The sequence below is a fragment of the Petromyzon marinus genome, chromosome 12 (assembly GCF_048934315.1).
Source record: "Petromyzon marinus isolate PM22_M1 ecotype Great Lakes invasive population chromosome 12, UKy_Petmar_22M1.pri1.0, whole genome shotgun sequence".
Lineage (NCBI taxonomy): Eukaryota > Metazoa > Chordata > Hyperoartia > Petromyzontiformes > Petromyzontidae > Petromyzon > Petromyzon marinus.
The window spans coordinates 7,571,886-7,584,763 of NC_133678.1; the positions used below are offsets into that span (position 1 = coordinate 7,571,886).

A 12,878-nucleotide genomic window follows, 5' to 3' on the forward strand; every position below is an offset into this window, starting at 1 on the left:
CCCACCGTGTCCGTCCATTGCTCGCCAAAAGCTACATTGGCTTCTGGTTGCCGAACGAATACATTGAGGTTGCACTTATTACCCACAAAGTGCTTCCCACAATACCTTGCTGATCTTGTCAAGGAGCATAAACCATCAGGTGAACTCAGGTCATCTTCGTAGCGGCTTTTGGCTCGCCATCGAACAAAGATGGTTACCACATCGCTCGGTTTCAGATGCACTTTTGCGGCCGTCTGGAACGCTCTTCCGATATTAGGAAGCCACTGGAGATGTGCACTTTTAAATCTGGCCTGAAATATTATTTCTTTAGAATTGCTATTTCTGTTTAGTTTGGTGTCCTTGGGTTATATAGCTATATTTCAGAAGCGACTTGGTCACAAATGATAGCTTAATGAAATGGCTTATCATGTGGAAATTTATTGCAGACAAATACGTTAAATGCACGTTTATAAATGTGGAGGAAAAAACCAGAGGAACTGGAGAAAAACCCACATGACCACGGGGAGAACGTGCAAACTCAAAATATACAGGCATCAGGGTCGGAATTGAAACCACGATGTCCTATATACCAGGCGAGGTAGTTAACAACTCACCACCATGGCGCTCGCGGTCCACCATGAGCGAGCTTTGATCTCTGCAGAAGCCAAGCGGTGGTGTCACTGCAACTGCTACCCAGAGGCAGCGTTTGATGAGGATGCTGAGAACATCTGGTTTTAACATATTGCACAGAAATAAATACAGTAACTAAGCAAGTAAGGCGAATGAAGCTGACCCTCCTGTTTGAAACAAAGAGCGATGAGACGAATGTTCGCCGTCACTTTGCTTCTTTTGTTCTCAGCGCCGACCCTGCCTCGTTACGAGTTTGACGAGCCGCTCAACGAGACAGACACCACCATCACTGTTCTGCTGCAGCCGGCGGCTTCGAAGGGCGCGCCCGTCAGGTCGGATATTGCCCGCGCGTGCGACTAACCGTGTCGGATTTTGCGAATTTATTTCGTGGCGTCTATTAACGGTCAATCAATCCATACCCGTGTTCTGGTTTAGCCTCAAAATGGACCGTCGCACCAGGCATTTCCACAGTCCCAACCCTCAATACAATCTCTGTGAAAGGATCAGGAGTAAAAGTGGGTTGAACTAATGCGGTATCGGATGCATATATTTTAGTCTGGCTTATTGATTTTTTATGCTGCACTCACTATATGGAGGTTTATAATTGCGTTTTGTGCAGTGCCCCATCTCTTCCATTCTAAGACCCACTAATGAGTCGTTATTCTCAAGCACACATTTCCTCACTTTATTTTTACAATCGCAGCACGAGGTACGACCACACAAAAATGGAATTAAAAGCATAAGACATCAGTCACACATTTATTTTCTGCAACATTCTTGGTTTTTTTGTACTTTTTTTTACCTCTCAACAGTTTGAATGTATGTATTTTTGGCGTGTGAAACAGTGGGATTAATGTGGTTGTGTGGTACAATCACCACTGCCTGAGGCAATCAAACTCACTGCTTGTGAGAACCTTTCCAGATATATTTATTTAATTTCATCCACCCCGGGTTTTCAATACATGACCTGAAAAGTGCTGTTTTACACACGGCATTAGCATCCCCCATAGCTACCCGACTCTCCCATTCGTGGACAAATCAGTGACCTTTCAATCTTCAAATTGTAGGCCACAGCGGTATATATACATTACCTAGAAATAGTACAGACCCGTTTTAAATAGTAATTCCTTTTTAGCATTCTCAACCAATGAGCTTTTACTCCATTGTTTCGTAACTACCCAATGCTCTGTTGAATAGAAATCGATTTAACCAGAGCATAGGTATCAATATCATTCTATATGACTTCCACCTGCTCTATATTCCACTGTGCATTTCAGTGTCAGAGTTTGGAATGTTGTATTCAGTGCCTGAATTGGGTTGCTCTCACAGAGTGGGTGAGCCTTGCCTTCACCAAGCTAAGCTAAACTATTTTTTTATTTACCAGGTTTGGCCCACTGAGCTATATAGCTCTTTCTTTCAGAAGCAAACTGCCCACAATTTATAGCTCAATAAAGTGACTTATGTGGAAATGTATCGCAGCCAAATACTCTAAATGAGCGTTGATGCTAAATGTGGAGGGAAAAACCGGAGGACCCAGAGAAAAATCCAAACTCCAAATATACAACAGGTGTCAGAGTCGGCATCGAACCCACGACCTCCTGCATACCAGGCGACGGAGTTAACATCTCGCCACCGCAGTGCCCTAACTACACTGACCAAACAATGCCCATGGCCAACAGCGTGGGGATGCCGTCATCTAGCAGTGGAGTGACAAAGTGCTGACAATTATTATATTGACACTGAAGTTGAGCAAAGACCTCCCCTATGTTCACACAATTTCTTCCTTCCCTTAGTTCCGGTTCAGCTGTGGCCTCCAAACGCTTTTAATTCATCTCACTGCCATCTCTTTCACTGTATTCCTCTGCTTCTGTAGCCTCCTCGGCATCTACTCCACAGTAGTTCTCATGGCATAACCTGCCAACAATTGTTATGCTCCACCGTTAGTATTAATATACTTCGGTTTGCTACCGTGCTGTAATGGTTAGCGCACTAGCCGTACAATCCAGAGTTTGCCATTTCAATCTACCGACGGCGGCAGTTCTTAACCACTTCCATCCCCCTGCCTCTGTCCACCCAGCGGTATTGAACGGGTACATGACGGTCAAGCAATCGGCAAGTTGCATGTGGTGGGGTGAAATGTGGGTATTCCCACTTCCTTTCCAAGATGTCTAGCGTGGAAGAGTAGGAAGCCCCTAATGCACTCTCGACGGGCTTTCTACAGCCTCTCTCGAGTGGAGGTCTTTCCGCCAGCCACGTTGCCAAACAAGCAAATTGCAGCGCCGCAAGCTTATCTTTTCCCTTCATTTCTACGGGTACACACAACTCTCTCACAACTCTCTTTAAGTCGTATCGCCCCCGTACGGCGTGGCCTCAGTGCGCACGTTTACCCCGCACCGTCGCTGCTGCCCGCCTCCCTTTCCCCACTGCAGCGCCTACCAGCTGGTGGTGAAGGAGAACCGGCAGCAGCAGCAGCAGCAGCAGAAGCCACGGGTGCGGCGTGACCTGGACCGCACGGTGGGCTCGGCGGTGGCGGCGGCGGCGGCGGCGGCGGCGGCGGCACCGCCCTCGCCTGCATCGCACCCTGCCGCTGCGGCGGTGGCGGCCGCCTCGGGGGAGCGAGCCGCGTCCCGCGACGCCGCCGCAAGCTGCTTCTTCGAGCCCATCGGCTTCCAGGCGGCGTCGGCGCGCGACTCGCCGCACTACTTCGCCGCCGAGCTACCCCCGGCCGCGCTGCCGAGCCCGTCGCGCTTCGTCGTGGGCGACAACCGCACGTACAACGGCTTCTGGAACGCGCCACTCACGCCCGAGAAGAGCTATGATGTCTACTTCCAGGCCGTGAGCCAGTCGGCCGGGGTGAGTGCGGCCGGCGCGCGGGGAGCGGAGCGCCGAGCGTTCGTTTCAGTCCTGCCGCGGTCGACGGCAAACTTGAACGACGGACCTGTGATTAAAATGAATGTTTGACTTAGATCAGCGCCGGTTACATGTTCGCTAGATGAAATCTTGAAGACACGACTGAAATTCCGCAGGTTGTTGTTGACGATTCGACTAAGGCTAAAAATACCAAAGTCCTGCCCCGAAATGAACTGTGCAATTGGTTCCAGCTTTTAAACTGACCTCGGAGTGCTCTATGAACTCCTTTTGTATTAGCGCACTGTCTTCACATACACATGTACCTATATAGTCTATCACCCTATTGGCTTTCCAGACCAATATTGTCCATCAGAATTTGTTTAAGCAAGTAAACTCTGGACCAGTTTGAACATTCTGGGTTGCATCATGAAAGTCAATCACTCGTTAAGCGAATGCTGCTGGCTTGCCAGGTGTAATTGGCAAGAGTACTCGATCTAAAACTACAAGGGCCTGTTTATAGCTCAAAGCAATATTGTAAACTCATTATGCACAGTTGTTTTCTGAATTTTACAGCAGCGTGTACATGGGGTTACTCACTCACATAGGAAGGGTCCGCTGGTGTTGTTGCTCGTACTAATGTGTTTGTTTGATAAGAGATGTAGTGGATGCAAATTATACAATGAAAAAAAGCCCATTGAATCACAATGTTTATTCCATTATCTCTGACTGATAACAGCGAGTATGAATTGTTGCTGAGGTTTTTTTAATGGCATATTTACAATTTTAGATATTTATTTTGCTCCTACTGGGCAGATTGAATTATTTATATAGCACAATTGTTCCATTATAAATGAACCAAGGGATACAATTACAATGAAAAGAAGCAAAATAGAAAGCCCATTTTAGAAATGACAATTTTCTCGGTGTACTCTGGGAAAGAGGAATTGCATCTCGGAAAATTAAATAGAGTTGGGATTTTTTTTTCATTGTGATACAACATACATTTTGAGTGTTTCTATTAAAATAAATAATACTGGCAAAAATGGAATAGCTACATAAAATAGTTTGCACTTAATGAAAATTATCTTTTCTTTATACTGTGAATTTTATGGCGAAAAATGCATGTTGTGTGGTAGTTCAGCTTTTTTGTTATTTATTAATACTGCACAATCATTTACGAAGGAGAAATGACTGTGTACCTGTACCCTTTGTCATAAAAGTAAGATGTATGAACAAACATGATTAGATTTGCTAAGCACTCTGGCTCAATCAATACTAATTACAGACAATGCAATGGTCATATCGACCTCGTAATCCGAAAGAAGTTTGCAAAATTGAGTGTGGAACTCCCTTATATTCCTCGTCTCGTTCCATTGCAGGAAATCAAGATCGACTGCGTACGCGTGGGAAGAAAGGGTGAGTTCGGATGCCAAATTCTCCCCCCCCCCCCACACAAAAAAATAGGAGACACAAACTTTTAAGTGCACACATGATAGAATTTGCTACCTGAAAACCAGGCACGTCTATTAGTCTTTAATCGTAAACAAACCTTGACTGCCAAATACATTTTTCTTCTCATCATTTTGCCCGCGAGCAAGCTTGCACGCTTCCACGTTTGCTGCCGCATTACAGGCTGTCCGCCCTCTGCAAGTCCGGCTGCCTCGTGATTGCTCTAAGTGCACGCGGAATGCAAAGTGTGCACGCAGCATCAATGATTAAAGCCATGAGTTGCGTTAAGCTTAATAGTCCACAGCTATCCTAATGCGTCTCTCGCGTACGTGTTGAGACTGCAAACGCAAACACCTAATTTAATTTGCATTGTGTTTGATAACACTAAAGCGTGTGTTGAATATTCGTTGACGACATTTTATTCAGCAGTGGGCTGACCTTCCTTTTTGTTTGTGGAATGTTCTGTCCATTATGTGTGCCTTTTTTTATCATGCCTCTTGTTGAAATGTTAGATCCTTTGGAAAAATAAATGAAACGGTATAATGCGTAGGGCATATGTGCAACTTGTTAGCATTACCCACGTATATATTTATAATCGTCTTAGGTATCAACTGTAGAGACTATATCCCTTTTCATTCTTGTTCTGCTCATAGACACTGCACTATTGTTGACAACGTGTGTCACATAGAAAGCATTATGATCTCTATTATCCATTAAGTTAAGATATTGTTTCCCCCCACACCAACCCCCGCTCTTTACTGTTCATGATGTTTGTGTCCCATTCGGACACAGGAGGCTGCCGTCTGTGGGGCTGAATGTGTTGGCGGAAATCATGTCCATACAGCGGTTATAGGTGTAATTGGCCAGCAAAGCCCTTTTCAGCTGAAATCAGGTCGTTCATTTACTTTGCTTCTGGCGTTGCTTGGTCCTGGTCTCCAGCTGTCTCGCGTGTGCGAAAGAGTCTTCAATAAAAGCTCAGCAACAGAGCTCTCCTGTGCCTTACAGTCAGCCATCAAAATGCACTTGGAACACAACTGAATAGGACTACAACAGCCTGCCTCTGGCCCTACATTTTATTGGTTTAACGCACCCATTTTTTTGCAGTTAACATTGCACGGTGGGTACTGTGCTAATTGTTGAATTTCTTCGCTTTTAAACGTGTAATGCTGAAGGCCTTATTCCATTATCAAGATTAAAATTCAAAGATACAATGCTGTTATTAAGGTTACAGGGCATAATTTTACGTGTTAACATGATCAATTTAAACCACTGCCTGAGTTTTATTCCATATTTTTGAACAAATTGTAAACCTCTCAACCTCCAGCTAAGGAGTTCAAAATAAATCTTAATTAAGGTTGACGATTAGGCTATTAGTTTACAAGGGTTTTTATATTATGTACATGAGCTGGTCATGAAAGGAACACGAAGGCTACCATAATGGTAATATCCGTAAAGATGCATGAAGTCAAGATGCTGAAGTCCTTTATGTGTAACAAAAGTAAATCCTGTGCTATATACAGCGACAAAACAACACTGTAAAGGTGCAGCCATGCAATTGCTTGCTTCACGCCCCGCCATGCCAAAGGGCCTCCACTAAACCGCTATGGCGATGGTGTCCAGGAAATGATCCGTGTGCTCAGCCGCAACAAACGCTTTTGACTTACTTCCAAATACAACGGAAGGATGCAGACCTTGTTATTAAAGCCAGCGAGACGGAACTCACGGTGCTATCTGGAACGCGGACAAATAACCCCCCCTCCGCCACCCATTTCAAAGATGAAGTCTTTCGACTCTCAACAAATTGAACTTGCCGACAAGTTTAAATACCCAGGCGTAATCCTCAATCACAAGATATCTTTCGTTGCACGTATCGATCAAGGTTGTTTAAAATACAATTTTTGAGGTGCATTTGACGACACGGAGGCAGGTCTTCAGTAAGGGCTTGCGCCGGTTTATTATGAAGGGTTTAGAAGGATTTGGACGACTTCACCAGAGGTAGGTGCCCTACACTGGGTCCTTCACCCGGACCCTCAGCTCTGTCTGTCCCTAGCTCGGCCAGCTCCAGGGCTCTCTCCCACGAGTCGGATCGGGGGTTCAGCCAACACCGACCGACCGGGGAGAGTAGCACCTTCTACGACTACAGCCGTCTTCTCTCCAGACTCCCTGAGCTCCACCCCTGGCTGTCTCTTCCAACCGCTCTCTATCCCATGGTGCGATGACGTCACGTCACATGACGTCATCGCACTGGACAGCGTGCATGACGTCACGTGCCCATATTACTCCTCTACACAAGGATAAACATTTGCCTCGTGTACGGAAAGAAACTTTTCTGCATGCCACCCCGACTTCAACTGAATATCGTTAGAGCCACTATGCTCTCCGTCTTAGGGGCCGTCCATAAATGACGTCACGCATCTGGGGGGGGGGACATTTGTGACGATGTGTGACGAGGGGGGGGGGGTTGAGAAATATGACGTCACATCAAAATGCGCAACTTTAAATAAATATAGACAACACGTTCTACTTAATTGAATTGACTTTTTAATAAATGTTGTCTCCTACAACATCGGAGTGCAGCGCCACATTAAATACGCACTACAATGGCAATAGTTGAAAGCATGTTTTTTTTGGGGGGGGGGCAGAGCTTTGTGACGTCATATTTGAGGGGGGGGGTCTGACTTTTTGTGACGCCGTGTGATGAGGGGGGGGGGTCAAAAATCGTCCAAAATCGCGTGACGTCATTTATGGACGGCCCCCTAGACTTGAGATGGTATTTAACAGGCTCGATGTAGGCAGAGAGATAGACACACGGGTTCCGTTGTCCCTCCATGCACTCTGCTTTGCCCTCAATGCCCCCTACAGAGGCCATCGCGGAGAACTTTATTTGAACTCGAAGCAACCTCTCACCCTGATCTATGCAGGGGAAAGGCATTTGGCTATCTCCACCCTCGAAGCGTCACGAAAAAAGCATTGCAAAATGTCTTCTGAATCATTTAATCCGCCAGGTACATTTCCGTATTATTAGAAGCTCCTCTCTGTCCCTGCTCAAGGTCCCCTATGATGCCTACGATGTGAGAACAAAACTTGATTTAAATTCCTTCTGTTTCAGTGGCCGCCAATCTCTGGAATAACTGGGCGAAAATGTTCGGGATCAAAAGCTTACCATCCTTGTTCTACTTTTAAATGACTTTTGGATCTCATTTTCTTTCAAGAGTACACGCAATTGATCGCTCTGCTTTGCAGATTTGAAGTTGTACAAGTGTTTTTTTTTACAATCACACCTACCTCGGTGCTGTTTTGCACCCAATACTTTGTGTAAGTGATGCGTTATACCAGCCTTGTTTTTTTTTAGCTGGTTGTACCGTATTGCAGTAAGACCTTGCCTTTCGAAACTTTACCACGTACATTTGTTTTTGGATTATTATTTTTTCTGCCAGGTAACCAGGTTCCCATCAGAAATGTGCATTGCCCAATGGGGTTTCACCCGTGCCAATATAAAAATAATAATGATATATGGAGCTAGAGGATATTTCACCTACTTTTCCAAGCTGGAAAAGCACCTTCTAAAGCAGTGAGATGACCCACACTTAACTACGCCACGTGCAATCTGCCGATATCCACCAGCCGTGGTGTCCCCACAACACTGCCGGGCAGATATAGGTGGTGGGAAGGGATTTAATAAGCTTGGGCCATTGTTTCAACTGCTGCATTGGGAGAATGAACCCAGTGACCTCTGGCTGTGCGCCAACTATGACACCATGGCAGAATAGACCGCACCACATGAACAAAACGAGCCAGTCGCCGTTCCGCGTGAAGCGAGACGCACCTTCGCTGCTCGTGATGGCAAAATGCATTTGTGCTGCAGGAACAACGTAATTGTTAGCAATCAGCTTATATTGAGATGGGGTATGCCAGCATGCGTAGTGAACAGGCTTTCGAGTTGTATATGGAATAATGGATCGTAGCAACATGGGTGGTGCATTGGAGTAGACATGAAAGTTTAAATTAATGTTGTGGCATCACTGTCAGTTGGGGATAGGAAGTTGGTGCCTTATGTGTAAATACTACAATCACTTATCTTTGATATGAATCGGGACACAATTCTTCCTATTAAAGTCATCACGTGTTAATAATTAACAAATAGATAGAGTCACATGTTCTTTGGTTCTATTCGGTAAAGTCACGTAGGTAAAAAAAATAAAACAACAAAAATCACGACGTTTCGGCCACAACACAAGCGGCCTTCATCAGGTGAAGGGACCAGACTGTCTCGAGGATAGCGCTGGAGTGAAACACAGCCAAGCTCAGACCGCGACCTTTAAGCTGTGTGAGAGTAATGTTGTTTAATTTTTTACCTACGTGACTTTACCGAATAGAACCAAAGAGTATGGATCCTTGCAGTCACGAAAGCTTCAAATATATAAGAGTCACATGTCTATCTGAAGGAATAGTCCGTATTCAGTAAGACCTTAAAAAGTGTGATGCTATGCTAAAACTAAACTATTTTTAGTTAACCAGGTTAGGCCCACTGAGCTATGAAGCTCTTTTTCAGAAGTGACTTGGCCACAAATGATAGCTCAACGAAGTGGCTTATCACGTGGACAGTTGTAGCAGCCTGGTACTCTAAACGCGTGTTTCTAAATGTGGAGGGAAAATCCAGAGGACCTGAAGAAATCCACGCGACCACGGAGAGAACATGCAAACTCCAAAAATAGAAGTGTCAGGGTTGGGATCGAACTCCACGACCTCCTGTATACCAAGCAAAGGAAGTTAACATCTTGCCCTGTGGCACACAGTTAGAAAGTTGTGTGTGTAGAGTGGTGGCACAATAGTTAGACCACCGTGCTTCAATTTCCCGGCCATGGATAAAATCGGTGGCCAGTGGTATCTGAATCTGTCTGGGCTTCCTGTAGGTTTGGCTCAGTCGTATCAACATGAGCACAGGACAGACAAAGGCGGTTTATGGCAGAGGCCACAGCATCCCCTTGTGCAATGCAGCAACCTTAATATATGCCAACTCACAATAAAAAAAAATCTATTTGGTGTTTGAAAACATATAAAGGCTACATCATCTCAATGGGATTTGCCCCAACAGTCTATACAGGTTATCAGGGGGTATCTGTTTTCATGTGTTATCCGGTAAGATCGGTTGCTGCACATATAGCATGTGAAGTTGTTAAAGGTTGTCTGTCACCAGCTCAGCTGCAGCTCCTTCAAGTTTATTTTGTTTCACTAGGTGAGACCCCAATAGACCGGGGTTTGTCGGATTTGCCAGTCGGGGGTGATAACCGCAGTGCAAAATCACAATTTGAGCAACATGCGGGATAATTTTCTGCAAGTTTGGACCCTGACGCCGGTGGAAATTTACGTCGCGGGGTCTTGAACGTCCACTGTGAAGCAGGCGGCACATAGCATTATTAAGGTTTTGATTTAAAGCTGTCGTGACTGCAGGGATTCATATTCTTGGTTCTTTTGGTAAAGTCACGTAGAAGGGAAACAATGAAATAATAAAAATATAAAACAATAAAATTTTCACGACGTTTCGACTGCAACACAAGCAATCATCATCAGGTGTGGTTTTCACTGCAACACAAGCAACCATCATCAGGTGTGAAAACCACACCTGATGATGATTGCTTGTGTTGCAGTCGAAACGTCGTGAGAATTTTATTGTTTTATATTTTTATTATTTTATTGTTCCCTTCTACGTGACTTTACCGAAAGAACCAAGAATATTATTAAGGTTATCGCTGCATCGCAGCGATATCCAGGGCAGCTGCTGAATTCGAACCCTGAACCTCTGCGATGAGCTTTGAACGACCGCCGGGCTGCGTCACGGCCTCCCTTGACCTTCCTTGAAGGTCAGTTTGAGTGTTTGTTTCCACGTGCACTGCCAAATTAGATGTAGAATTACATACAATTTTTTTTAATTTGTCTACCAATGCAGCAGTTAATAAGACTTGGGAAAGTCAAATTTAATTACCATTTTCTCTGCTTGTTGACTTTGCAATATGCAATTACTGTATTGGTTAAGGGAATAATTATCTCTGCAAATGATACATTGTATAAAAGTCAAAAGTGATTACCTGCTCAAATGAGCATTGAGGCAGTGCTCATTTTTTTATAGCCCTGAGACAATGAGGGAAATTCCACATTCCTATGGCGGGTGGGGGGGGGTTATCTATAGAACCGCTGTAGACTTTTCCACTCGGTGATGGGTTGAGTCACCCCCCCCAACAGGATGTGAACTTGCAAACGTCCAAGTTGGCGCCGCTCGCTCCACCGTTTAACAACCGCCTGACCGGATTGCGCAATCACACGACGGGCAATTCCTCGTTTAACGCAGGTAGGGGTGTTCCTGGAAAGCGCGATGGAAAAAAAAAACTGTTAATTGAAAATGCGTGAAGCAAAAACATTTTCCCCCACAAGAAATTACGTAAAAGGTGGGGGGGGGGGGGTTTGCAAGATGCGATGCACACGGTAAGATGGCAGGACAAATAACCGAGATGGGGGTATGCTGAGCGTTGCATCATTCCCCGCTTACACCCAGAATTCCTAAACCGAAAGAAAGTGGCTCATCGTCGACGTCTCGGAAACGTTCCGCGTTTTGCGAAAAGTGTTCCCATTTGGAGAACCCTGTTCTGGCGAAAACGCGTTCTGTGAACACACGTTAAGCAAGGACTTACAGCATATATTTATTTAAAAAAAAAGTGTTTTATACACGGCTGTATGTGTGTTGAACTTCTTTTCACCGTACGTAGCCAACCGTGCTAATCGGAGGTGTGTGGTAAGGACACAAAGCTAAACACAAATTACGGTACTGTATATGGTGTGAGTAGAAATGTTTTATCGTGTAAACATCCGTCGTGGGGCGAGTAGACCTGAGTAATTACACATTTTGCACATTCACCCCTCCCACATGCGGCACTGTGATAAATCATTTCCATTTCAAGGTTGCGAATTGATTCAAGAACTGCAGATATTTTTTAAAAATCTCTGCTTTACCGTCTCATTTGGATTTTATATCTTTTTTTGTCTCCTGTGTAGATTTCTGTTCACCCCATTATCCTAAGCGAAATGTGAGCGTGACATTCGCATATTACGTTCAATATACCCCCCTAAAAAAAATGCTTACGCACAATTCGGCAGGTTGTGGTGACTGGTGGGGTGTATGGTGGATGATGGAGTAGAACGACGGGCGGTGAAGTGGTTGGTGCACTTGTTATGTAGACACGGATATTTGAGTTCAATTCCCGGCTTACATTCGTGGCTAACTTCAGTGGTGAGTAATATCAAAAACCTGTTTTGCCAACCCCGTCACCAACGGGCACCAACCAGCGTGGTGAAGCAGCCCCAATGACTGAAACGCGTGCGGAGGCCTTCAAACGGCAACCGATTGTAAGCGTAAGCTTCAATATTAATCGATTAATTAAATGCATCTCTGCATGCCTTTTGAGTATAGATCAGTCCTGGATTGACACGGTAGATTAAGGAGCCACAGATTAACATTTCAATGTCCGATGTCTTCTAAGCGCGCATTGTTGTCAGATCTTTTCGGGCATACACCTTTCAAAGCCGCCTTTAGTACTTAAACCGATCAATATTTCTGCATTGCTTTTCTGTGTTCAGATGCTCCATCAGAGATAAGCATTATTGAGAGCAAATAAATGAATAAAGCCTTCTTCCTCCATTTGACGCTCCACATAAAAAATATATATTTTGCACAACCCATTGGTCGGCAAAGCATTCTGGGAATGCATATTAGAATAATCAGCAGTAACGTTTCAATACGAGCAAAACGCTTGACCCGTGTTGACATTCATTACCTCATCATCAGACCGTGGCTTGCTTGAACCAAACTAACAGATGTTTATGGGCAAGAAACCTTTCTGTAAGAAATGCAAAACTGTCCTTTATATAACGTGGAAAAAAAACATCTAGCGTAATTGTGGACAATGTTAACAATAAAA

At 44.8% G+C, this 12,878-nt stretch overlaps 1 protein-coding gene across 9 annotated transcripts in view; it reads left to right on the forward strand.

Annotated features, from left to right (window-relative positions):
* Positions 1 to 12,878, forward strand: part of LOC116941609 (receptor-type tyrosine-protein phosphatase kappa-like) — a 135,322-nt gene that overhangs the window by 46,222 nt on the left and 76,222 nt on the right. For all 9 annotated transcript variants that reach the window (XM_032952820.2, XM_032952824.2, XM_032952822.2 and 6 more), the window contains exons 11-13: positions 839 to 941; positions 3,039 to 3,462; positions 4,839 to 4,875. In XM_032952820.2, the coding sequence (XP_032808711.2) occupies positions 839 to 941; positions 3,039 to 3,462; positions 4,839 to 4,875 (564 nt within the window). The remainder of the gene's footprint in view (positions 1 to 838; positions 942 to 3,038; positions 3,463 to 4,838; positions 4,876 to 12,878) is intronic.